The sequence below is a fragment of the Nerophis lumbriciformis genome, linkage group LG09 (genome assembly GCF_033978685.3).
Source record: "Nerophis lumbriciformis linkage group LG09, RoL_Nlum_v2.1, whole genome shotgun sequence".
Classification (NCBI taxonomy): domain Eukaryota; kingdom Metazoa; phylum Chordata; class Actinopteri; order Syngnathiformes; family Syngnathidae; genus Nerophis; species Nerophis lumbriciformis.
This window is the reverse complement of record NC_084556.2, coordinates 11,036,350-11,063,641: the sequence shown is the minus strand read 5'-3', so window position 1 is coordinate 11,063,641 and position 27,292 is coordinate 11,036,350. Positions and strand designations below refer to the sequence as shown.

General features: G+C 40.5%; 2 protein-coding genes and 1 pseudogene across 6 annotated transcripts in view; 2 read left to right on the top strand and 1 right to left on the bottom strand.

Annotated features, from left to right (window-relative positions):
- Positions 1 to 223: 223 nt before the first annotated feature.
- LOC133607710 (ras-related protein Rab-39B-like) overlaps positions 224 to 27,292 on the bottom strand; it is a 30,697-nt gene continuing 3,628 nt past the window's right edge. For 2 of the 5 annotated variants that reach the window (XM_061962591.2, XM_061962589.2), the window contains 7 exons: positions 11,704 to 11,896; positions 4,399 to 4,590; positions 4,145 to 4,290; positions 3,720 to 3,776; positions 2,006 to 2,227; positions 1,574 to 1,844; positions 224 to 1,516 (listed from right to left, as the gene is read on the bottom strand). In XM_061962591.2, coding sequence (XP_061818575.1) covers positions 1,361 to 1,516; positions 1,574 to 1,844; positions 2,006 to 2,220 — 642 coding nt within the window. In that variant the 5' untranslated portion in view covers positions 2,221 to 2,227; positions 3,720 to 3,776; positions 4,145 to 4,290; positions 4,399 to 4,590; positions 11,704 to 11,896 and the 3' untranslated portion in view covers positions 224 to 1,360. Of the gene's footprint in view, positions 1,517 to 1,573; positions 1,845 to 2,005; positions 2,228 to 3,719; positions 3,777 to 3,861; positions 4,000 to 4,144; positions 4,316 to 4,398; positions 4,591 to 11,703; positions 11,902 to 27,292 lie in introns of those variants that run through there. The other 3 variants (XM_061962590.2, XM_072913792.1, XM_072913791.1) reach the window with 3 other exon arrangements.
- On the top strand, positions 4,370 to 16,688 carry rab38c (RAB38c, member of RAS oncogene family). The gene is made up of 4 exons (XM_061962592.2): positions 4,370 to 4,606; positions 11,256 to 11,386; positions 11,737 to 11,874; positions 15,842 to 16,688. Exons 1-4 carry the CDS (start codon positions 4,414 to 4,416, stop codon positions 15,998 to 16,000), a joined length of 621 nt encoding a protein of 206 aa, XP_061818576.2. The 5' UTR covers positions 4,370 to 4,413; the 3' UTR covers positions 16,001 to 16,688.
- Positions 18,725 to 27,292, top strand: part of LOC133607709 (phosphatidylinositol-binding clathrin assembly protein-like) — a 35,501-nt pseudogene continuing 26,933 nt past the window's right edge.

Genomic DNA, 27,292 nt, shown 5'->3' with positions numbered 1-27,292 from the left:
TACGTTTGTCTTTACTCAATAAGAGTTTGAACGGACTTCTCTAAAATATAGTGCATAGTTTTGCCCTTCTAACTACGAGTGGCTAATACTCACCACAAAGGCATTATGGGTAGTTGTTCTCTTCCGGGAAGAGCGCTTCCGGTTTCTGTTGTTAGCTAGCAATTAGCTCCTGGCTAATTGTCTTTATTTGCACACCAAGCATAAACATGTTAAACATTGTTTTTATTTGAATTAACTCAGATGTGTTTTAAAGACATGTGATCACCATTGCAAGAAGATAAACGAGCACCGGAACCGCTCAAGTAGACCGAAAGTGTGGTTCGTGTTAGCCAAGAAGCAGCTTTTGCGTGTTATTGCGTATTTTAAATTTAAAAACGTTTTGTAATCAGTTTATTTTCATCATATGAACTTAAATTGCTTGTTTTTGTTTGTGTCTATTAAAACCAACTCATGTTTTAGCTTGTGGTTATAATTCATTAAAACAGAAAGCGGCTCAGTTTACTGCAGTTACTGCTTTTGACCACCAGGTGCCGCCTTCCACCCATAATGGTTTGGCAAGTAAGAACTTTTAACTTCGACTCTTCCCACGTTTAATTTTCACAGAAATATTTATGATTCACTTTTTATATAAGCTTCGATACATTTGACTTACAATGAGACTTTTAAAAGTGAATTTTACAGCTTCCATCCCCGCCACTCTAAAATAATAAAAACACAGTTCTGCCTAGCAACAGTGAGTTGACTGTACACAAAAGCTTCTTTTCTCCACAAGGCACTCTTAGAGACTCTTTCACCATAAATCAAGTGACCACTGTTCAGTCAAAATGAGGCAATATTTCATTTCAAACAAACAAAGATCCCGTTTTGACTTACATTGACTGTTCAAAAACGTGTTTGTGTGGGTCACACCCAGGAGAAAAATTGGTAAAATATGAAAACTAAAAGTTGTAATAGTACCAAGACACAGACCCTTTTACGTAATATGACATTTTCACTTGTTACAATTTGCATTATAACAACTTTTATTTTTGTATTTGTCACTTATCAGTGTGACCTCAATACTCCCTTGGATTTCTTGTGCAGTTAGTGAAGGTGTTGCCTCATCCTGACTACACAGTTGTTATGTTTGAAGTGGCTCTCCGATGTTTATTAGTTGTAAAGATGTGAAGAAAACCCCCTAAAAAGCAGTAAAGCGAATGTGAAGCTGAAGGCTTCTTGTGCTTAGAATAGTAGTATGACCAAGCAGCACATGAGAAGTAAAGCATATTACTTTCAAGATGGACATATTTGTAGAAATGGGAGGGTCATACGACTACTTTCGGCTCTCCCAAAGATGGAGTCCAAAGAAATGACGTACAGTTCAACAGAGGCATTGCCGTCCGCTCTTGGTCACCTCCTCCGACGAATGGACAATGTTGGGGACGAATCCGCTCTTGACGCCCTCCCAGCCGTCCTGGATCTTGATGTCGCCGCTCCGCACCAGCTCAAAGATCTCCCTGGTCAGATCCATGAACGCCTTCAAACAATCATAAAGTCAACCAATTGAAGGCGAATTTGAACGTGTACGACAAACCTTCTCTACGTTGATGGCGTCCCGGGCCGAAGTCTCCACGTAGTGCATGCCGTAGGCCCCCGCCAGCTTTTCGGCCTCCTGCCGGCTCACCTGGCGCTGAGCCTCCAGGTCACACTTGTGGCCCACCAGCAGGAAAACAATGCCGTGCGGCTGGACGTGACTTTGCGCCTCCTCCAGCCAGTTGTGCACGTTCTGGAAGGAGCGGCGGTTGGTGATGTCGAAGAGCAAGAGACCCCCTACCGAGTTGCGGTAGTACGCCCTGGTGATGGACCTGCAGGAGGCAAAAGGAAACAAAAGGGGCTTGGAATTAAACCTTGTGGGACTCCCATTTGCAGCAACATGTCAAAATTTAACGTTAGGAGGACATTTTTCAGCTGAAAATGTGCCTCAAAAGTCAGAATGTTTTGCGTTCAACTTTGGAGTTATACTCGCCTGAACCGCTCCTGCCCCGCAGTGTCCCAGATCTGGAGTTTGATCCTTTTGCCCGGCTCGATCTCCAGCAGGCGGGAGAAGAAGTCCACCCCCACAGTGGGGTCCGACACGTGGGCGAAGTGGCCCTCTGTAAACCTGCGGATCAAACACGACTTGCCCACCGTGGAGTCCCCGATGACGATGAGACGAAACTGATAAAGCCATATTGTGTCCATCTCAGATCTGTCAGGGGGAAGGGGCATAAAACATGTCAGCTGAGTTTTTTTTGCGACATTTTAGGACCACCATCAATGCTCTAATTATAGCCTAACCCAAAACTGCAAACTCATACTTCTGAAACTAAATACATACACACATATACGTACACATACATACTGTATATATACACATGCATATATATATATATATATATATATATATATATATATATATATATATATATATATATATATATATATATATATACACACATGCATATATATATATATATATATATATATATATATATATATATATTCACATATATATATATATATATATATATATATTCACATATATATATATATATATATATATATATATATACACATGCATATATATACATATATATATATACATATACATATATACACATATATATATATACATATACATATATACATACACATGTATATATATACACGCACATATACATATACATATATATATATACATATATATATACATATACATATATATATATATATATATATGTGCGTGTATATATACACACACACACACACACATATATACACACACACATATATATACATATATAAATATATGTATATATATATATACACACACACACACACACACATATATAAATATATGTATATATATATACACACACACACACATATATATATATAGACACACACATAAGTGTGTATATATATATACACACACACACACACATATATAGACACACACATAAATGTGTATATATATATATATATATATATATATTTATATATATATATATATATATATTTACACACACAGCATACACGTAATGAAATACAAATACATTTTCTAGCTTTAATAATAATTTGGAGTGCATGAGAAAATTGATAGGGAAACAACACTCTGTAGTCACACGTTCATTTATTAATAATGATATTGCACAACACAGTGGCAAAAGAACCAATCTTGTAATAGCGGTAAGGAGGTAAATAAAGCTGCTGGATGCTGACCGTTCAAGATACTTATAATAATAATAATAGTAATAATAATAATAATAATGGAGCTACTGCCATCTTGTAAAGTGAATTTAAAAAAATGAATCAGGTAGTTACCTACAGCCACAACTGGGAATGCCAGTGTTTTTTGACCGGCACTAATAGCTTCTTTTTTTTTTTTAATCAGATTATATTTGATAGTAATACATAGAAAAATATTTTTTGATGCAAAATATTATGTATACATTTCATTTGAATATGTTTTACATGTGATTGCCATGTGGACTTTATTATTTAATCTACAAATAGTCTTGTTTAAAAAACATTATTGAAGGGAAGATACATCTTTGCTAACATCAAACATTGAGGCCTTCATCACATTATCTAAAAAAGCTCCTTGGAAATATAGCATGAATACAATCATTCGGCTCAGAAAGCCATACAAATATTAACAGGAATCATTAAGACAATACAAATAGATGATGGGGACTTACCTTTTAAATTGATGGCTCAATATGTGTCAAAAGCCAGGTCCATGTCGACGATGATGCCTTCAAAAACGACAAGGGAAAAAATGTTTACCAGCCGTGCATCGTAAAAACCCGATCTCTGACGTCATTAAAAGCCCTCACGAACCTCAGTGGTTATTTAATGATATGCCGCGGTGCTTATTTTTGTTGTTATTTGCGACGAAATGGCAGCAGAACAACAACGGCATCACACACCGGCCCCCCTCCTCGCCCTCATCAGCACCATTTTACCGTAATGTACACACGAGAGACGCAGGGGCAAAAAAAACACAGACAAAAAAACAGCACCGCGGCGCCTTCAAGGTCATCCGAGATTTTCCGTTTCTTTACACAAAGCTCCACAAAAGTTGCAATCATAAACAAAAATAACAACATCAAATACAATTTACCATAAAAGTGTACTCGCCGGAAGGAGGAATAACATTCGCTGTGCGTTTCTTCCCTGTTTCAGCAAGCCATCTCCCGGGAATCCCACGCTTTCAGCTGAACACCTGAACGCACCGGCAGCTCCCAGAAGAGTCGCGTGGGAGTGAGACTGTGGGAGTTCCTCAGAGAGGTCACTTTTTCACCAACAAATAACTTTTAAATGTCTCCGCCGCTGAAAATGTTGTGACTTGTAAGCTATACAGCCTGTCCTCCATACCTTCTTGTTGGAGCCATGCAGCGGGAGCTCCTGTTCAAAGTGTTGGTCATCGGCGACTTGGGGGTGGGCAAGACGTCCATCATTAAGCGGTACGTCCACCACATCTTTTCGCAGCATTACCGAGCCACCATCGGGGTGGACTTCGCCCTTAAGGTGCTTCAGTGGGGCCACAACATCGTCATCCGTCTTCAGCTGTGGGACATAGCAGGTGAGTGGGAGTGTGGAAACTTGCTAAATAACTTTGTAGTGTGTTGGGTTGCTGTATCCTGGGAAAAAGCAACACAATCTCTATGGAGAAGTTGAATTGACCTATTTTTGTGACGTGTTGCGTGATATTGTGTGAGCTGCGTGGTCCCTCCCAGTCATTTGTTGCCTGGTTGTGGAATGTCGACGCTGCCAGCGACTCACATGCGGATAACGTGGGTCACATGCTGGCCACCATGGAATCAAAACATACAAAATAACAGTGAAGCCTCTCTAATGGAAAATGGAAAAGTGAATCAAAACTGTCACCGCCAAACTTGCCCTATAGAGCAGTGCTTCTCAGTTATTTTTTTTAGTCATACATCAGAATCAGAATATCAGAATACCTTTATTGTCATTGTATGGAAACAACGAAATTGGACAGCAATCCAGCTCAGTGCTTTTAAAACAAACCTACATGAAATAGTGTTAAGACAACAACAATAATAAAACAATTTAAAAACATAATAAAATGTTTAAAAAAAACATATTGCACAGCAGATTTTTATCAGAGGTAAGTAAGTAATAAAGTGGTGAGTGTTCAGGTTAGTGCAGAGTTTAGGGCAATAACAGCTCTAGGATAGAAACTGTTTTTCAGTCTATTTGTCCTTGCTTTGATGGTCTTATAACGCCTCCCTGAGGGCAAGAGTTCAAGCCAGTGGTGACCTGGGTGGGATGAGTCCTTGAGGATGCTGTTTGCTCTCCTGTTGCAGCGTCTTTTATGCAGGTCCTCTAGAGATGTAAGAGGACATGCAGTGATCTTCTGGGCCGTGTTTATGACCCCCTGTAATCTCTTTCTCTCTGCCACCGTGCAGCTAGAAAACCACACGGGGATGCCGTAGGTCAGTATTGACTCAACGGAGCAGCGATAGAAGGACAGGAGCAGGTTATCATTTTGTTATTTGCTCCAGCGCCCCCCGCGACCACGAAGGGAATAAGCGGTAGAAAATGGATGGATGGATGGATGGATGGATGGAAGCAAAGCCCTAGCTCGGGGGTCAGCAACCCGCCGCTCTTTAGCACCGCCCTAGTGGCTCCCTGGAGCTTTTTCAAAAATGGAAAAAAGATGGGGGGAAATATATATTTGTTGTTTTAATATTGTTTCTCTATGAGGACAAACATAACACAAACCTTCCTAATTGTTAGAAAGCCCACTGTTTAATATGTTTTGTGTTTATGCTTCACTGATGACAGTATTTGTCCAGCGCCGTTTTGTCCTACTGATTTTGGCGGTCCTTGAACTCACCGTAGTTGGTTTAGGTGTATAACTTTCTCCTACGCTGCCACAGAAAGACGTGTTTTATGCCACTCCTTTGTCTCATTTTGTCCACCAAACTTTTTATGCTGTGCGTGAATGCACTAAGTTGAGCTCTGTTATGTTATTGACTTGCGTGGAGTGCTATTAATCCATGCTAACATGCCATTTAGGCTAGCTGTGTGTACATATTGCATCATTATGCCTCGTTTGTGGGTATATATGAGCTCATTTAATTTCCTTTACTTATGTCCTCTGTGTATTTCATTTATATTTGCATGTCTCAGGACATATTATCTGTATGTAATATTGGCTGCATTTCTGATTGTGTGTCATGTTGTTCCAGACCACAGCAAACATTACCATGTTGTTCCAGACCACAGCAAATGTTACCCAGCTTGCAAAGATTGTAATAAATCTATTAGAAGAAGACAGCCTGTCATTTCCTTTAATTTAAACCCACACATTTATACTTTTGGCAGTTTTAAGCCAGTAATTTCCAGGAGTTATCTCACCCTCTGAGACACTTACTTAATGTGTTGCCTTCATTATAACACTTATATAAGGCTTTTAACTTTTTGCGGCTCCAGACAGATACATTTTTTGTATTTTTGTTCTAGTATGGCTCTGTCTACATGTTGGGTTGCCGACCCTTGCCCTAGCTAGATGGAATAAACTTAACACGTGTCAAACTCAAGGCCCGCCACATTATTTTACTTGGCCCGTGAAAAGCCTGGAATTAATTTGCGTTTTTTTCTTACTAAATGTATTCAACTTTCCATTTTGACAGAAAAAAATACATGTACTGCAAGCAAATTCATATCTTTTAAACTTGATCTAATATTACATTGCAGACATTTTTTTTGTGTTAAATTAAAAACTTAAATATCGGCTTGACTCATGATTTTAAAGCAGGGATGTCAAACATGCTGAGCTGAGTTTGCAAAGTGTAAAATTGAGCTGCATTTTTAAATGAAAGAAACTGCTGTTTTAAATGTGTCCTCTGGATGTCGCAATAGCAATTCTGTTAGGCAAGCAAATAGTTTATATCAGGGCTATCAAGTATACCATGCAAGAAGTACACGGTAAAGCGGGGCTGCAACTGCGCAGTCTAAGTTCATTGTGTTCTTCCTGGTGTTTTTGAAACTGCACCAATTATTTCCTCAGAATTTTCAACGAACTTTAAGTGTTTTGTCAAGAGGATTATTTGTGATAGGTAAATTTTCAGAATGTGCTTGTTCTAATTTAGGCTGAGGTAAAACAAAGACAACAATCTGAAGTTGTCATAGTTGTATTTTTAAGTTATTATGCCGTGATTTTACCCGTCCGGCCCACGTGGGAATAGATTTTCCTCCAAGCGGCCCGTGAGCTAAAATTACTTTGACACCCCTGTTTTAAAGCAAGTTTTCCAGCAAATTGTGTACGGTCAAAATTATTTTTACGGTAGAAAACTGTTAATTTAGTCACCAAAATTGTACCAAAATGAAAACAAAATTGCATTACACACTAAAAACTGTGGTTTTCTTTTTTCAATTATAAACTGTAAAAAACATTGTACATTTTACAGTAAAATTTGGGCAACAGAGCTGAAGGTTTTTTTTTTTTTTTACTGTAAAATCTACAGATTTTTTTTACAGTGTACATAAAATATATATACAGTATATATATTTAATAACTAATTGTGTAATAATATCACTTAGACTTAGACAAACTTTAATGATCCACAAGGGAAATTGTTCCACACAGTAGCTCAGTTACAATGATGGAAAGTGTAAGGATGGAAAGGACAATGCAGGTATAAATAGACTAAATATAGCGATATAAAATAACATATATACGTAATATTTACATAATATATGTACTGTATATTATATATGCTGATATTATATTATATTATGTCTATATCATATATACAATATACAACAATTACCATGAACAATATTACAGTATATGTGACAGCTGCATCTTAAAATAGAGAGTAAATCCAGCTGAAAATAGAAAATAGACATTAAAAACAAAGAGAAGTCGCTAACATAGAAGGTGTCAGGTAATACACAGATATCATCTATTGCTGTATGGCGAGTGATTATACAGCTGGATGGAGTGCGGAATCAAGGAGTTCTTGAATCGAACACTGTGGGAACGAAGCTGAAGTAGCTTGTTGGAGTATGAACTCCGCTGTCCCTCAATTGTCTGGTGGAGTGGGTGGGCAAGATTGTCCATTATGGCCAGCAGTTTGTCCAGTGTCCTCCTATCCCTCACTGACACAAACGCCTCCAACTGCGTGCCGATAGTTTGGCCGGCTTTCCGGATCAGTTTGTCAATCCAGTTTGAGTCCCTTTTGCTGGTGCTGCTGCCCCAACAAACCACTGCAAAGTACAGGGCACTGGCCACAACAGACTGATAAAATATCTCCAACAGCTTGCTGCACACATTAAAGGACTTAAGCTTCCTCAGGAAAAAAAAGAGTCTGCTCATGCCCTTCTTATAAACAGCTTTGCAGTTGTCCTTCCAGTCCAGTCTGCTGTTCAAGTGGACTCCCAGGTACTTGTACTGCTCCACTACTGCCACCTCCCGGCCCTGGATCTTGATGGGATCCACCGGGGTCATTCTCTTCTTGAAGTCGATGACCAGCTCTTTGGTCTTGTCCACATTAAGGACCACATGGTTCGCCTGAGACCACACCACAAAGTCAGCGATCAGTGTCCTGTACTCCAATTCCTGTCCCTCTCTGATACACCCGACCACAGCAGAGTCATCAGAGTATTTCTGCAGGTGGCAGCACCTGGAATTATACTGGAAGTCTGAGGTGTACAGGGAGAACAGGAAAGGAGACAGGATGGTCCCCTGTGGAGCACCTACACCACTGACCACAGTATCCGACAGGGAGCTCCCCAGTCGCACAAACTGGGGCCTGTCAGACAAGTAATCAGTGATCCAGGAGACAATGGATGAACTGACACCTATCCTGAGCAACTTGTCACTCATCAGAATTGGCTGAATGGTGTTAAAGGCACTGGAGAAATCAAAGAACGTGATCCTCACAGTGCCCTTCCCACCATCCAGGTGAGAGTGAGCGTGATGCAGCAGGTAGATAACAGCATCATCCACTCCTACATGGGGCTGATATGCAAACTGTAGAGGATCCCGGGAAGGAGCCACCAGGGGTCTCAGCTGATCCAGCACAAGTCTCTCGAGGACCTTCATGACATGGGACGTCAGGGCAACTGGTTTGAAGTCATTCAAGCCTGATCGGATGGGCTTCTTGGGCACCGGCACTATGCAGGATGTTTTCCATAGCGCTGGTATCCGTTCTGACTTCAGACTCAGGTTGAAGATGAAGTGCAGGATCTCAGTTAGCAGAGCAGCACAAGTCTTCAGGAACCAGGGGTTGACTCGTCAGGGCCTGCTGACTTGGCTGGGTTGACTCTCTTCAGCTGTCGTCTCACATGTCCAGGTGTCAGACACATCGGGCTGGCTTTCTCAGTGGGGGTGGAAGTGGGGGCATAAGAAACAGCGGTGGCAGGTAACAGAGAAGGAGTTTGTGTATTGATGTTCAGGGGAGGTGTGAGGATAGGAGTAGTGGGGGGAGGGCCAGTAAGGGGTGCATTGCTGAATCTATTGAAAAACAAATTCAGCTCATTGGTTCTATCTACATCCCCATCCAGCAGTTTGGCTTTGTTGTTGAAGCCTGTGATGGTTTTCATGCCCTTCCACACATCACGAGTGTTGTTCTGTTGGAGTTTAGCCTCTAGCTTTCTTTCTGTAGGCATCTTTTCCTTCTTGCAGCTGAACTTTAAGCTGCCACTGTATCCTCCTCAACTCGTCCCGATCACCAGATCTGAAGGCTAGCTTCTTTTTATTCAGCAGCACCTTTAGCTGGCTGGTGATCCAGGGCTTGTCACGAGGCAATTTATATGTATTATTCACTGTTACAAGCAGCTCTCTGAGAGCTGCCATTACTACCATGTGGCCCTCAATGAAAATACGTTTAACACCCCTAAGCAAGAGGGTGAAAATCAGGCATTTTAGGCTGCATCAATCACAAAAAAGCACACAAAACTCTGGAGGGACTGCTTAATAATGACTCAATTGCACCTTCATTTGATTATTATCATATTTTACCAACCAATTGATGGGAAAACTTGCTTTGGATCTAGAAGTCAAAGTGACAAGCAGCTATTTTAGTTTGGCGAGTGGAGAATCAAAATTTTAAAAAGTTTCGATGGCGAAAAAAGCTTGGAACAGCTTGTTGTATCAAATAATATCAAGTAAATTTTTCTTTCAAAATTGCAATTTATTTATCAGCGAAGATGAAATTCCTTATTGACACATTATTTCCACATAAAAAGATGTGGCCCCTGGCCTTGAGTTTGACACCTGTCAGATGTATACGCCCACCTGCTAAAAAATAAATACAGTACATAACAGTAGGGATGTCCGATAATGGCTTTTTGCCGATATCTGATATTCCGATATTGTCCAACTCTTTAATGACCGATACCGATATCAACCGATACCGATATCAACCGATATATACAGTCGTGGAATTAACACATTATTATGCCTAATTTGGACAACCAGGTATGGTGAAGATAAGGTACTTTTAAAAAAAATATATAAAATAAAATAAGATTAATACATTAAAAACAGTTTCTTGAATAAAAAAGAAAGTAAAACAATATAAAAACAGTTACATAGAAACTAGTAATTAATGAAAATGAGTAAAATTAACTGTTAAAGGTTAGTACTATTAGTGGACCAGCAGCACGCACAATCATGTGTGCTTACGGACTGTATCCCTTGCAGACTGTATTGATATATATTGATATATAATGTAGGAACCAGAATATTAATAACAGAAAGAAACAACCCTTTTGTGTGAATGAGTGTAAATGGGGGAGGGAGGTTTTTTGGGTTGGTGCACTAATTGTAAGTGTATCTTGCGTTTTTTATGTTGATTTAATTAAAAAAACAAAAACAATACCGATAATAAAAAACAGATACCGATAATTTCCGATATTACATTTTAACGCATTTATCTACATAACAGGCTTCGCTACACATTTGAAAATAAAAATCTGATGACCAACTGAGTTAGTCAGCCATGGATGTGGGTTTTTCTTTAGCAAATATGGTAAGTTAGCATGATGATACTGTTAAACTGCGAGTGTTCTGTTAGCACTGTAGTTCACATATCTATACTAGCATCCTACTCCTTAATATTACATAATTTGTATTATATATGGCATCTATTAGTGGAGCCACACTCTCTAACAGAGACAGGTGTGGACAAACACAGCTCATTGGCATTAAAGCTACAAACGCAAACAAAAACATTTGTTTCTTGCTTTCCTAGGACAGGAGCGCTACGGCAACATGACGCGTGTCTACTACCGCGAGGCCGTGGGCGCGCTGGTGGTCTTTGACATCACGCGAGCGTCCACCTTCGACGCTGTGCTCAAGTGGAAGGACGACCTGGACTCCAAGGTTGGAAGTCCACCTATACTTGCAGCGTGTATACGCTATATATAGCTAATTAAAGTTCATACAAGAAAATAATTTCAGTGAGCTACTGGACAACATGATTTATTGTATTAACTCTTGTTTAAACTCTATTATGATGCATACTGTATGAGGAAAATACTTGCACCAGTAATGTTTTCCAAGATTTTGTTTATGACCACCGAACTTGAACAAAACAGGCTTCGCTACATATCCTAAAATAAATATTGCAGCTTTTTTAGCAGGAAACCTCCTGTGTCACCGACTCAGGACGCCAACAGAGTAGAAGGTTACAAACTTACTGTTATATATTGTTGCCTTGTGTTTGTGCAAAGGTGACGCTGAACCACGGCAGGTCCGTTCCGGCCGTCCTCTTAGCCAACAAGGCAGACCAGGCGCCGTGCCAGCCACCCAAACTGGACGCCTTCTGCCGCGAGAACGGCTTCATCGGCTGGTTCGGGACTTCGGCCAAGGTAAAATGTGTGAATCCTCTTCCTGCGAGCAAACACATTGGAATTAATTGACAAATGCTTTGACAAAAATACAAAAGGTAATTGAAAACTAGTGATTTTTTTTTTTTTTACTTAAATGATTTGGAGTGCATGAGAAAGTTGAAAGGAAAACATAGCTCTCTTTGAACACGTGGTCATTTATTAACAAGAATATTCAGTTCCTGCGGGACTGTGCCAGGTTTTTTTTTTTGCTATGGTCTCAGCCTAAAATGTCTGAATTCGGGGCGGCTTTTTCAGGAAGTTGCAATGTTTTGAGGTTGTTTTTTTCTCTCAACAACTTTGAAACAACTTGTGATTTTATGAATTTGTTGCCAATGTTTTAAGTTCCTTGTAAACTTGGCCTAAAAAACCCCCACATGATTTCAACCAACAAAATGCTGTATTGATGTTTTACTTGTTTTATACCACACAGATTTAAATGTAGACACTAGATAGCAGTAAAATCACATAGTTAAAAAGTTAAAGTACCAATGATTGTCATACACACACTAGGTGTCGCGAAACTATTCTCTGCATTTGACCCATCACCCTTGATCACCCCCTGGGAGGTGAGGAGAGCAGTGTGCAGCAGCGGTGGCCGCGCCCTGGAAACATTTTTGGTGATTTAACCCCCAAATTCAACCCTTGATGCTGAGTGTCAAGCAGGTATAACTCGGCCGGGGTTTGAACTCACAACCTACTGATCTCAGGGCGTACACTCTAACCACTAGGCCACTGAGTAGGTAAAATTATTATACTGTTTTAATTTACTACAACTAGTAATAGTAATAATCAATTATAGTTACAGTATGATTTTTAAACTTTTTCTTATTGTCCGTTGTCTGCATACTTGCCAACCCTCCCGAATTTTCCGGGAGACTCCCGAATTTCAGTGCCTCTCCCGAAAATCTACCGGGACAACCATTCTCCCGATTTCCAGCCGGGCAACTATATTGGGGGCATGACTTAAAGGCACTGCCTTTAACGTTGTCTCTCACCTGAAAAGGAGACTATTATATATGTCTCCGTTATCCATAGGTTTATCTATAACCCATAAAGTAGGCAGGCACGGAACTATTTCTCAGCATGTGTTTATTCCAGCCGGCACGTTCATACACTGACACACAACATCCAGATTACCATCATGCATTGCTTCAAAAAAAAATAAAAAAAAAAATAAAAAAAAATATATATATATATATATATATGTATATATATATATATATATATATATATATATATAAGAAATACTTTAATTTCAGTGAATTCTAGCTATAAATATACTCCTCTCCCTTAACCCCCCCCCATGGATGTAATCATAGTAGTATCGACAAGATATGCTCTTGTACTTGGTATTATTACAGTGGATGTTAAGTGTAGATCCACCCATGGCGTTTGTTTACATTGTGATGCCGGTGAGCTACTGTGTGTAGTGAAACATGTTTAGCTATTTCTCGTCCTGCAGGGATGATACTGGTAAAAAACGTACTTTATTTGTCGCCATGGAGGCGAGGATTAGTGATTTAGAAGTAGCTAAAACACTGCCGATTGCGGATGGACGTTAGCCTCTTGCTGAGCGGCGTTTCAGTGTTATAGCTCCACCTTTATCGTTACTTTTTAAGCCAAAAAGCGTCCATTCTCCGTTTTCTGTCTACACACTGTGTCTGCTCGAAGAACTTTGTGATTGTGCGCTGCCGAACATACTGCTCGTAAAACCAGCAATGTCATGACATGACGACAACGCGCCGCCATGCCTGTAAAAAAAAAAACCACGGTACTTTTCAAACAGAGTATAGTACTGTTTTTGATTCAGTAGTACTAGTACCGGTATACCGTACAACCCTAGTTCCGACACATTTACCCGCGCATATTAAGAGCATTTGTGAACTGTTGAGAGCGATCTATAGTGGTAATTACTTTTGGTAAATGAGAGACGATGAAAGACCATCGTCACGCTTCAACATCTCGAACATGTAAATGCTGCCTCTTTGCTAGGTAAGCATTGAAAATGAGAACCTGTTCATAATTGCGTTACGCAGGCTAAATAAATATATAAATACATGTAAACTAGGACGTGTTGCTAAATGTTGATATACTACATTACCCAGAAGGCGTAGTGGGGTAGACAGCGACCGGATGTAGTTCTGGTCTGAGCAATGAATACATAGTGTCACGTTCTTGTTCCTGCTTTGTCTACACAAGAAACAAACCGAATAGACAGGTGACAGTGCGCCTTATAATCCGGTGCGCCTTATATATGGACCAATATTGAGCCACAACAGGTCTCGCAACTACGGTAACTACGCCGACTTCATTTTCCCCCTTCTACGGCTGCTTACCGTAGAAGAAGAAGCGCTTCTTCTTCTACAGGGGAAAATGAAGTTGGCGGCTGCTTACCGTAGAAGAAGAACTTCTTCTTCTACGGGGGAAAATGAAGTCCCGTAGTTGCGAGACCTAAACTTTATGTAAAGACACAAAAATGGCTCCTATTAAGAGACACGCTTACGACGCAGAGTTTAAACTCAAGGCGATCAGTCACGCACAGCCACTTCAATGGTGCGGAAGTGGAGGAAGCAACATGATGACCTGCGCCAAGTAAAGAAGACTAAACAGAGTTTCCGAGGGAACAAAGCGAGATGGCTACAGTTGGAGGACAAACTCGAACAGTGAGTTGTTGAACAGAGAGCAGCAAGTAGAAGTGTCAGTACAATCACTAATTGTTTTGTTGACATTCCCTTTAGCGCAGCTCCATCTAATGGATGCATAATGTAACCCCAGCCTCTACTGTAGCGTCTATTCTATGCGCCTTATAATGCGGTGCGCCTTATATATGAACAAAGTTTTAAAATAGGCCATTCATTGAAGGTGCGCCTTATAGTGCGGAAAATACGGTACTTCAAATGTAGTAGTACTATTTGTATTTAGGGCCCGAGCAGCGGTGCGATGCACAGCCCTATTGGAATTGCTGTGTTTTTTTCTTCTATATATTTGGACGCCTCTTTGAGGCCCTTAACATGTACGAAAAGTCCCCATATTTTGCAGTAAATATATTGAGGGTCCCGAAATTTTAATTTAATTTTTTTAAAAAGCAACAAAAAAAAAGCCCCTCCTACCAGTTTCAGGTATCGACACAATGCAAAAAAAAAAATCTTGGGAACCCATAACTGAAAACGAACAGGAAGTCGGCCATCTTGGTTTTAGTCTTTCATTTTTTGGCGAAAAAAAGGTTTGTACTTTAACAAACTTCTAGGGCCTTTGTCCAAATGAGTCACGGTTAAAATGACAGATGCGACACATATAGGTGATAATAAATTCCGAACACATTTTGCCTGCACCGTAAGATGTGGGCGTGGCAATGCGCCCAAAATTGCTCCAACGATTTGCCACAAAACACGAAACGTTAATAAATCGACTCCACAAATTCAGATCTTGATCTTATTTGGTAGAAATGAGGCTGATGACAGCCTGAAGTGCCCGATGGGTAAGTACTTCCTACCTACTCGAAGTGGGTGGAGCCTAGCAACAAAAACTGCCCCACGCCATCACTAATCTGTCATTTTTGCACTTTAGCTGATCCGAGTTATAACTGATGGGTGATATATTGCAAAAGATGTTTTTGCAAATGACAGGATGTGGGCGTAGCATGGCGCCAAACTTTTGATCTGATGGTTCGCCACACAACACGAAACATTAATAACTCTGCTCCTCAAATTCAAATTTTGATCCTATTTGGTAGCAATGACGATGATGACACCCTGAAGTGCCAGACGGCTAAGTACCTGTTCATACCTATTCGTAGTGGGCGGAGCATGGTGGTGAAACTGCAACTTGCTATCAACCATCAAACTGTCTTTATTGCACTTTAGATGATCAGATCTTCTTCCAAACTGACATGAATCTTTAAAGTCGGGGTCCCGTCATGCCTAGTGTTTTTATTTTTTAACTCCAGGACAACACAAACATCGAGGAGGCAACACGCTTCTTGGTGGAGCACATCCTGAGAAACGAGGAGAGTCCGCTGACCGAGCGGGAGCCCCCCTCCCTCGTGCTGTCCGGGTACGCCAACGCCACCAAGCAGCACCTCAACTGCTCATCTTGTTCCAAATGACAACTCCCTGACCAATCAGAGACAACCGGAAAGTGAAAGTCGTCTGCTACAGAGGAAACAGCTTTCAGTTCAACTCCATACAGCCTTCAGGTTTTTATGTTAAATTGGTGCTTTCTTTCCTTTTTGCAATTTCCTGCCTGACAGTGCTGGAACCACTGTCTGCACGTTTGTTGTGGGATCTGTGTGACACTTCATTAGGTACACCTGCACAAACAAAGAGCTGTATTAAAAAGATACATACAGTCGTCGCTCCTTTATCGCTGTTAATTGGTTCCGCACAAGACCGCAATAAATGAATTTCCGCAAAGTCCATCCATCCATCCATCTTCTTCCGCTTATCCGAGGTCGGGTCGCGGGGGCAGCAGCCTAAGCAGGGAAGCCCAGACTTCCCTCTCCCCAGCCACTTCGTCCAGCTCTTCCTGTGGGACCCCGAGGCGTTCCCAGGCCAGCCGGGAGACATAGTCTTCCCAACGTGTCCTGGGTCTTCCCCGCGGCCTCCGGACGTGCCCTAAACACCTCCCTAGGGAGGCGTTCGGGTGGCATCCTGACCAGATGCCCGAACCACCTCATCTGGCTCCTCTCGATGTGGAGGAGCAGCGGCTTTACTTTGAGCTCCCCCCGGATGGCAGAGCTTCTCACCCTATCTCTAAGGGAGAGCCCCGCCACCCGGCGGAGGAAACTCATTTCGGCCGCTTGTACCCGTGATCTTGTCCTTTCGGTCATAACCCAAAGCTCATGACCATAGGTGAGGATGGGAACGTAGATCGACCGGTAAATTGAGAGCTTTGCCCTCCGGCTCAGCTCCTTCTTCACCACAACGGATCGATACAGCGTCCGCATTACTGAAGATGCCGCACCGATCCGCCTGTCGATCTCACGATCCACTCTTCCCTCACTCGTGAACAAGACTCCGAGGTACTTGAACTCCTCCACTTGGGGCAAGATCTCCTCCCCAACCCGGAGATGGCACTACACCCTTTTCCGGGCGAGAACCATGGACTCGGACTTGGAGGTGCTGATTCTCATCCCAGTCGCTTCACACTCAGCTGCGAACCGATCCAGCAAAGTAGGAATCAATTTTAAATTAAACATTTTAATAGCTAGAGATAGGCTCCAGCACCCCCCGCAACCCCGAAAGGGACGAGCGGTAGAAAATGGATGGACGGTATAGCTAGAGCATAAAAAAACCTGTTAACAACCTTCTAAATACATCTTTTAACATAATGATAGAAATAACACCCTTTAATTACCTTTACACTCTTTTAATCCAATACAGCTGAGCCAATCAGTGGCCACAATATTAAACAGTATTGTTTGGGCTCCTCTAGCGGCCAATACTACTGTAGTTTTAATATATATATATATATATATATATATATATATATATGTGTATATAACTTAGGTCAGCAAAAAACACAAAGGTTATTTTAAAATCCCCCGAAGAGCAGAGAAACCTGCGAAACAGGCTTGTAGGGAAGATATAGCCTCTGTGTTTTTTCCTGACCTAACGTATATTCTGCTCTACCTCGGTATTGAGCACTGTATAACGGATAAACCACAGAAACCTCGACTATATGTATGTATATGTGTGTGTGTGTATATATATATATATATATACACACATACTGAATTTTACTCAGTATCAAATCGGGAAGAAAATTTGAGATATCGTACATAGCTAATTGGTTAGGTCGGGGGTGTCAAATTAATTTTAGATCGGGGGCTACATGGAGAAAAATCTACTCCTGGTAAAATCATTTTTTATACTTTCTGAATAAATGATGGGATAATAAGTCAACTCATTGGTGTTCATTTTCAATCTATCAAGATATTAATTAATAAATATTAATACATTACAGGGTGTTATTTATGTAGATTGCTCATTTTCCTCAACTGCATGGTGCACTAACATAAATGATAAATGATAAATGGGTTGTACTTGTATAGCGCTTTTCTACCTTCAAGGTACTCAAAGCGCTTTGACACTACTTCCACATTTACCCATTCACACACACATTCACACACTGATGGAGGGAGCTGCCATGCAAGGCGCTAACCAGCACCCATCAGGAGCAAGGGTGAAGTGTCTTGCTCAGGACACAACGGACATGACGAGGTTGGTACTAGGTGGGGATTGAACCAGGGACCCTCGGGTCGCGCACGGCCATTCTTCCACTGCGCCACGCCGTCCCATCATGTGGTTTTTATTTTTTTTTGCATAATCTAGAAAGATACAAAGAATTGCTATTGCAACATCTCGTGGACACATTTAGAACAGCAGTTTCTTTCATTCTAAAATTCTGGCTCATTTTTATACTTGGCAAACTCATCCCGCGGGTAGGATAAAAACTGTTCGCGGGCCTGATACGTTTGACACCCCTGCGTTAGGTGTACCTAATGAGGTGACTAATCAATCTAACATGAAACTGATTGTCTATGTACGTAAACAGTATCATAAAGAATAGATAGGAGGCTGCCCGGTGGGATACATGGTGGTCACCTATGATTTTTTTTTGTGTGCATTTCAACCCAGTACGTGTGCAAATAATACACAATAAACATGTTGTATTATAATGAAACGAATTCAAGCCCGTTTGCTTTAAGACGCCCTCCCCGGAGTGACTTGAGAAGTGGTCCAATTCGCTCTTTGCTTAGTCACCTGATTCATGTACTGCCATTTTACACACGCACGCACACGCGCACGCACGCTCACCAAATCAGCATCAGCCTATGGGCGACCTCTATAGAGGAATTCAGCCTTTTGTAGGAAGACTGGCGACACCGAGAGAAGAGATGGTGACAAAGGGAGGACAAAATGTTCCTGCTATCGTCTTGAACCAAGGAGACTCGCATCATCATGGGTGATATTGTGTCTCTTTGATGGTAATTAGTGATTATTTTGAAGGCAATATATATATTTATATATATATCCGCGGTGTAGCCTAATCCTGCCGGCGTCCTCCTCGGTTGGCACGAGCTGCGTTCAGGGACACCTGGGACTTTACAGCTTTTTGCCGTCAAGCTTTGTTTTATTTCCGCACTGGGGAAGCCGAATGTTGGTTTTATGAAACGCATGAAGCGTCGGTGCTTGCTGCTGCACTAGCGATCCTCACAGAGGGCAGTACCGTCCTCCCCGCCGTTAAAGACATTTTTCATCGTCCTCTACTATCCCTCCCTCCGCCTCCTCCCGTCGCCACTACCGCTTTCACCATGTCCGGACCGACGTTGACGGACCGGATCGCCGTCGCGCAGCACAGCATGAGCGGCTCAGCCATCAGCAAAGCCGTGTGCAAGGCCACGACGCACGAAGTGAGCGGACCCAAGAAGAAGCACCTTGACTGTAGGTGAAACATACCATCACTGCTCACTGTCTGCATGCATCATTAGGAAAAAAGGGGCACACAAAAGATGCCCCCCACCGTCCCCTCTCCATCCATCCATCTTTATCTCATCTTTAATTAGGCACTATCCATAAATAACAGCATTGATGTCATCTATGCGTGTCATTCAAGGGGAATTATTGCAGGCCAGTCGTTACACTGAGTGAGGCCTCCGTGCATTATAGTCATAAAGTCCTGCAGCATTATTAATGCCAAGTTCATCATTGATGTGTGCGGCATTACTATCCGAAGTAGGTTGGGCAGTTTTGGAAAAAAAGAAATAAAATAAACGACTTGATCGATGGAGAGCACAGGTAATCGATGATGCCGCCAGTCGCTCTCCTCCAAGGCAAGGCAGTCGCTGTGGTCCATAAGGGAGAAAACAGATGGAAAGATATGCAGGGGATCTGCACGGGATGGCGACAGTCCTCGTTCTCGCAAGGTGTGCGATCACTACATGCAGGTCAGGTGGACATAAAGGGCCTACGGTGTCGTTGTTTAGATCATGAGCAGTCAAATTCTTCGGGGGACACAGTTTCAGAAAGCTAAGGACAAGCTGCAGTCTGTAATGTCAATTTTCACCTCACTACATTTTTATTTGGTCATGTTAAGACTAGTCAAAGATCCTCAATATGACAGGAGTGCCCTGCTGTTTTTAAGGCCCTTCTCAAAAAAGCCCAGGTGAAGATCCTTGTATGATAGGGGTGCTCTGATGTTTTTAAGCTGCCTATTTTATATACTAGTCAGATATCTTTCATATAACATGAGTGCTTTGCTGTTTTTAAGGAGCTACTGCAAAAAGTCCAAGATCCTCTATATAATAAGAGCGCTCTGCTAATATTTAGGACCGACTGCAAAAAGTCAAAGATCCTCTATGGCAGGAGTACTTTGCTCTTGTTCAGGTGTGACTGCAAAACCCCAAAATCCTCTGTAAGACAGGAATGCTCTGCTGATTTTAAGGACCAACTGACAGTCAAAGATCCTCTATGTAACAGGAGCCCTCTGCTGTTTGAAGGAGCCACTGCAAAAAGTCGTATATCCTCTATGACAGGAGTACTCTGCTCTTGTTCATGTGTGACTTCAAAAAGTCAAATATCCTATACAAGAGTGCTCTCTCTACTGTGTTCAAGAACCAACTGCTTGTAGCCTCTTTGTAACAGAGCACTCAAGCAGAACAAGTCAAAGATCCTCTATATCACAAGAGTGCGCTGCTGTTTTAAGGACATTTTACTGCCAGTCAAAGATCATCTAACTACGCTGTTTTTAAGGACCAACCATGTAATGACTTCCATGTAACAGTAGAATGCAGCTATTTTTAAGGATCTACTGCAAAGAGTCAAAGATCTTATATGTAAATAAGAGGAGCTCCCTGTTGTTTTAAGGACCACCCGCTAATACAAATATACTACATATAACATTAGAACACTTCTGCGTTTAAAAACTTACTGCTCGTCAACTATGTTGCTTTTAAGGACCAACTACTAGTCAAAGATCATATATGTAACAGTAGTGTGCTGCTGTTTTTAAGGATCTACAGCAAAAGTTAAAGATAATTTTTAAATAAGAGGAGCTCTCTGCTGTTTTTAAAGACTACCTACTAGTCAAAGATCCTCTATGTAACAATAGCATGCAGCTGATTTTGAAAGATCTACTGTAAAAAGTCAGAGATCCTAATTAAAAGAAAGGAGCTCTCTGCTGTTTTTAAGAACCAACAACTAGTCAAAGATCCTCTACATAACAGTAGCATGAAGCTGTTTTAAGGCCTACTGCAAAAATTCAAAGATCCCTAGATTAAAATAAGAGGAGCTCTTTGTTGTTTTCTAAACAAATATCATACACATATGAGCATTCATCTGCTTTTAAAGACTTACCTGCTCATCGAAGATCCTCTGTATTTAAGGAGGTCTGCTGTTTTTAAGGAACAACTGCCAGTCAAAGATCCTGATATGACAGGAGTTGCTGAAAAAAGTCAAATATGCTCTAACAGGAGTACTCTTCTCTTGTTCACATGTGACTTCAAAAAGTAAAAAATCCTATACAAGATTGCTCTCTCTACTGTGTTCAAGAACCAACTGCTTGCCTCTTTGTAACACAGCACTCAAGCAGAAAAAGTCAAAGATCCTCTATATCACAAGAGTGCCCTGCTGTTTTAAGGACATATACTGCCAGTCAAAGATCATCTACTCCGCTGTTTTTAAGAACCAACTATGTAATGACCCGCATGTAACAGTAGAATCCAGCTGTTTTTAAGGATCTACTGCAAAAAGTCAAAGATTCTATATGTTAATAAGAGGAGCTCTCTGTAATTTTAAAGATCACCAGCTAAACAAATACACCACATATAACATGACATGAGCACACTTCTGCGTTTAAAGACTTAGTGCTAGTCAACTATGTTGCTTTTAAGCACTAACTACTAGTCAAAGATCATCTATGTAACAGTAGTGTGCTGCAGTTTTTAAGGATCTACTGCAAAAAGTCAAATATCCTTTTTAAATAAGGAGCTCTGCTGTTTCCAAAGACTACCCACTAATCAAAGATCCTCTAAGTAACAGTAGCACACAGCTGTTTTTGAAGGATTGACTGCAAAAAGTCAAAGATAGTATTTAAATAAGAGGGGCTCTCTGCTGTTTTTAAGAACCACTTGCTAAACAAATATCCTAGATATAACATGAGCACTCATCCGCTTTTAAAGACTTGCTGCTAATCAAATATCTTCTGTATTGAAGGTCGGCTGTTTTTAAGGACCGCCAGTCAAAGATCCTGTATATGACAGGAGTTGCTACAAAAAGTTAAATATGCTCGATGATAGGAGTACTCTGCTCTTGTTCCTTGTGTGAATGCAAAAAGTCAAAAATCCTATGAATGACCAGAGTGCTCTCTCTCTCCTGTGTTAACTGACAAACTGCTTGTCAATCCTATATAGTGCTCTGCTGTTTTAGCAGTCAAAGATTGCAGAAACTCTATATTGCAGGACCAACTACTAGCCAAAGATCGATCCTCTATGTAACAGTAGCATGCAGCTGTTTAAGGATCTAAAGCAAAACGTCAAAGATCCTATATGTAAATAAGAGTAGATCTTTGTTGTTTTTAAGGACCTACCGCAAAACAAATATCCTACATGTAACACAAGCACTCTTCTGCGTTTAAAGACTTACTGCTAATCAAAGATCCTCTGTAATCCTCTGCTGTTTTTAAGGACCAACTGCGAGTCAAAGATCTTGTATATGACAGGAGCCACTGTGAAGTCAAATATCCTCTATAACAGGAGTACTCTGGTCTTGTTCATGTGTGACTGCAAAAAAGTCAAAGATCCTCTATATGTATATCACAACTTAGTGCTCTGCTGTTTTAAGGACCAACAGTATGCTGCCAGTCAAAGATGATCTATATTGCAGGAACTGTGCTGTTTTTAAGGACCGACTACTAGTCAAAGATCCACTATGCAACAGTAGTGCGCTTCTGTTTTCAAGGACATACTGCAAGTCAAAGATCCTCTATATGATTGGAGCTGTGTGCTGTTTTAAACACCAGCTACAAATAAGCTTGTCAAGAGCCACCTACTAATTAAGAGAGACTGTTTTTATTCATAAATAATATATATATATTTGTATTTTCTGGTTGTGATCTAACATAGGCAGATAAATATCATGGGGCTTTAAACCCCCACAATGTATCATTTGATGTAGCAACAGTAAGATTCTGATAAGGTCAGCTAAAATGAAAGTGATTAGCAATAATAAAATGCATTTTTTTTTGCCAAAATAACAAATATAAGGACAATAAAAAAGCAGCATTATTGTATTGGCTGTCATGAGGTGTACCTAATATTGTGACCATGCAAGCAGACTTGCTAATGTGTTGCAAAGTCAATGCATCGGGTCCTTTATTATTGTTGTTGTTATGGCCGCCAACATGGTACCTATGCATTTTCAAACGACAGAAGCGAATGTCACCAGGCTGCAGCCGAGGTCGTATTGCTTCTGATCAGACTAATTCTGTTGTGGTGTTAGAAGCTCAGCGTATCCTCTCTAAGCTGCGACGTGTGTTTTTGTTGTTTTAAATTGAACTGCAGCAAATATAAAAGTCAGGCAAGGACGCGAGGCAGAGGTGTGTTTGCTCCCCCTGACAAGGCAGACTTTTGTCTTTTTGTGTGCAACAACTCAGAACTCAAACGCGCCTCGTTTAACGGGATCATTAAAAAAAAGGAGACGCATACTTGGTTGTGGTAAAGAATCGCTTTCGCTAGTAAGTGGAAACGAATAAGCAGGAATACAAAATGATGAGACAGTGGCAGAAAAAAAAATATCTCTTTGCTGCAGTGGAACCTCTAAAGCTATTTTTCCTCATAGGAAATCATGGAAATAGAAACACAGAAAATCCTGGCTATTTGTGGGGTTTCTGTTCCAAAACCTCCAGCAAATGGTGAAAAACCTCAAATAGAGGACCCACCCTTAAATTGCCAGAAAAATGCTTATTATTGATACTGTAAAGTAGAAGTGTTCTGATCAAGGTTTTATGCTTCAGATCATCAATGAGTGAGATCACAGACACCGATCACATGTGTTAATTGTACATTTTAATCCATCCACCCATTTTCTATACCGTTTACCTTGTCAATTTTAACCACAGTTATACTCAGAAAACAACACTGGATGGCAGTGTAAAAATATGAACACAATATTTTTTCCTAATTCTCTTTTATTACATACAAATTATTGTTTGATCGATACTAAGTCAAGTAGTACACAATAAATACACAAAAGCAAAAATTGCTATTTACAAATCCAAAATACAAATCCTTTTAATCCGCATTGGTTTTTGCCCTTCAATTGCTCCTGTGCTCAGGGATTCCCTGAACAATAACAAAAATGTCAAAAAAAGATTTTGTAAAAATGTCAATATCAATCTAATCACTCTGATACAGATACTACCCTTGGTTTCAACACTATATTGATCGATCCGCCCTCCCATTAAGTGTGACGCTACACACCAACAGTTGATGTTATATTATCCTCTCTTTATGACTCTTATGTTTGTTAATTATCTGCTTACTTTCTGCTGTAAAACGCTACAATTTCCACACTTTACTAAGCACTTATTTTTTTCGGTGTTTCAAGTTTGCATTTAGCGATTGGTATACCGTCCTATCTGCTGCTGCTTTTCTTACTCGGTGTGTAACATGTTTAGTCTTATCCTCCAGTGATAATGATACTTATAAGAAATGCAGTTTATTTATCGGCATCGAAAGGCATTAATCGGCATTGGCCGATCACATCCTTTTCAATGGAAATTGACTGATACTGAACAGTGGTTGATCGATAAAACTACTTTCTAATTACAAACCCCGTTTCCATATGAGTTGGGATATTGTGTTAGATGTAAATATAAACGGAATACAAAGATTTGCAAATCATTTTCAACCCATATTCAGTTGAATATGCTACAAAGACAACATATTTGATGTTCTAACTGATAAACTTTTTTTTTTGTTGCAAATAATCATTAACTTTAGAATTTGATGCCAGCAACACGTGACAAAGAAGTTGGGAAAGGTGGCAATAAATACTGATAATGTTGAGGAATGCTCATCAAACACTTATTCGGAACATCCCACAGGTGAACAGGCAAATTGGGAACAGGTGGGTGCCATGATTGGGTATAAAAGTAGATTCCATGAAATGCTCAGTTATTCACAAACAAGGATGGGGCGAGGGTCACCACTTTGTCAACAAATGCGTGAGCAAATTGTTGAACAGTTTAAGAAAAACTTTTCTCAACCAGCTGTTGCAAGGAATTTAGGGATTTCACCATCTACGGTCCGTAATATCATCAAAGGGTTCAGAGAATCTGGAGAAATCACTGCACATAAGCAGCTAAGCCCGTGACCTTCGATCCCTCAGGCTGTACTGCATCAACAAGCGACATCAGTGTGTAAAGGATATCACCACATGGGCTCAGGAACACTTCAGAAACCCACTGTCTGTAACTACAGTTGGTCGCTACATCTGTAAGTGCAAGTTAAAACTCTCCTCTGCAAGGCAAAACCCGTTTATCAACAACACCCAGAAACGCCGTCGGCTTCACTGGGCCTGAGCTCATCTAAGATGGACTGATACAAAGAGGAAAAGTGTTCTGTGGTCTGACGAGTCCACATTTCAAATTGTTTTTGGAAACTGTGGACGTCGTGTCCTCCGGACCAAAGAGGAAAAGAACCATCCGGATTGTTATACGCGCAAAGTTGAAAAGCCAGCATCTGTGATGGTATGGGGGTGTATTAGTTCCCAAGACATGGGTAACTTACACATCTGTGAAGGCGCCATTAATGCTGAAAGGTACATACAGGTTTTGGATCAACATATGTTGCCATCCAAGCAACGTTACCATGGACGCCCCTGCTTATTTCAGCAAGACAATGCCAAGCCACGTGTTACATCAACGTGGCTTCATAGTAAAAGAGTGCGGGTACTAGACTGGCCTGCCTGTAGTCCAGACCTGTGTCCCATTGAAAATGTGTGGCGCATTATGAAACCTAAAATACCACAACGGAGACCCCCCGGACTGTTGAACAACTTAAGCTGTACATCAAGCAAGAATGGGAAAGAATTCCACCTGAGAAGCTTAAAAAATGTGTCTCCTCAGTTCCCAATTGTTTACTGAATGTTGTTAAAAAGAAAGGCCATGTAACACAGTGGTGAACATGCCCTTTCCCAACTACTTTGGCATGTGTTGCAGCCATGAAATTCTAAGTTAATTATTATTTGCAAAAAAAAAAATAAAGTTTATGAATTTGAACATCAAATATCTTGTCTTTGTAGTGCATTCAACTGAATATGGGTTGTAAATTATTTGCAAATCATTGTATTCCGTTTATATTTACATCTAACACAATTTCCCAACTCATAGGGAAGCGGGGTTTGTAAGTTACCATTTAAAATGAAGACAAATTGTATCACAGTTTTTAAAGTAATATTAAGTACATTGAGGTTTGAGTAGCCATTGAAGTTACATGTAAAACAATTAAGTTGGTCTTGAGAGTGTTTTGAGAGCAAATAAAGTGTGTGTGAAAGCTGTGTGGAGAGCTAATAAAGACTTCAAAGGCATGTAATATTAATATAAATCATAAAATAAATGGCGTCCCTACTGCACGGACATTCATATCCCATGGGGGGGTCTGGAACTTAACCTTGCGATAATTGAGGGAACACCACAATTCGTTCCAGGGTCAAACCTGCTTGAATAAAACCTGTATCAACTGTCCAGCATATATTTTAAGTGGGATCTAATAAGCAAAACCAACTTTTTGTTTACCTATTGGTACCTGCTCTTGTGTATTTGGGATCTGCATAAGTCCAGGAAATTTTAAATCAAACCATGGAGGCATGGCGGAGATATTTATAAAACAATACATGCACATGCATCTTCCACTCTTGCCATTTCTAAAACAAAGTAGCATTTAGTTCTAACTTATATCTGTCAGTAGACTCGCTATGGAAGCACTAAAAACTACAACATGGCTGAGGGGGAGAAGACGCAGTCCAAGTGGAGGCACGTAAATAAGAAGAGACGGTCAGAAAGCTGCTTGAAAACGGTCTGTAAAACAATGTATGCAAAATTTGGACCAAAGAACCACCATTACATGTTATGTAGACAACATGGAAGTGTTTTAAATTTAGAAAAAAAAAATCATGATTTGACTAAAAATAAATACCGGTAAATAATAAGAAATCTGATTAATCACATTGTGGAATTTGGATTAATCATGATTAATCACAGGTGATTACTCAAGTGCATATTTAAAATTTCCTTTAGAATTGACCACAATATTTGTACACAAAAACAATTTTATTGCCAGAATGTCATGCAGGAACATTTCTTAAACGTTTTACTTCAATGCATGTTATTAATTTGT

Excerpts from the sequence above, each read along its gene's own strand:
- rab38c (XM_061962592.2), top strand. The coding sequence starts at position 4,414 with ATGCAGCGGGAGCTCCTGTTCAAAGTGTTGGTCATCGGCGACTTGGGG. Across the intron at positions 4,607-11,255 it reads TCAGCTGTGGGACATAGCAG|GACAGGAGCGCTACGGCAAC; the intron begins GTGAGTGGGAGT and ends TTGCTTTCCTAG. Across the intron at positions 11,387-11,736 it reads AGGACGACCTGGACTCCAAG|GTGACGCTGAACCACGGCAG; the intron begins GTTGGAAGTCCA and ends GTTTGTGCAAAG.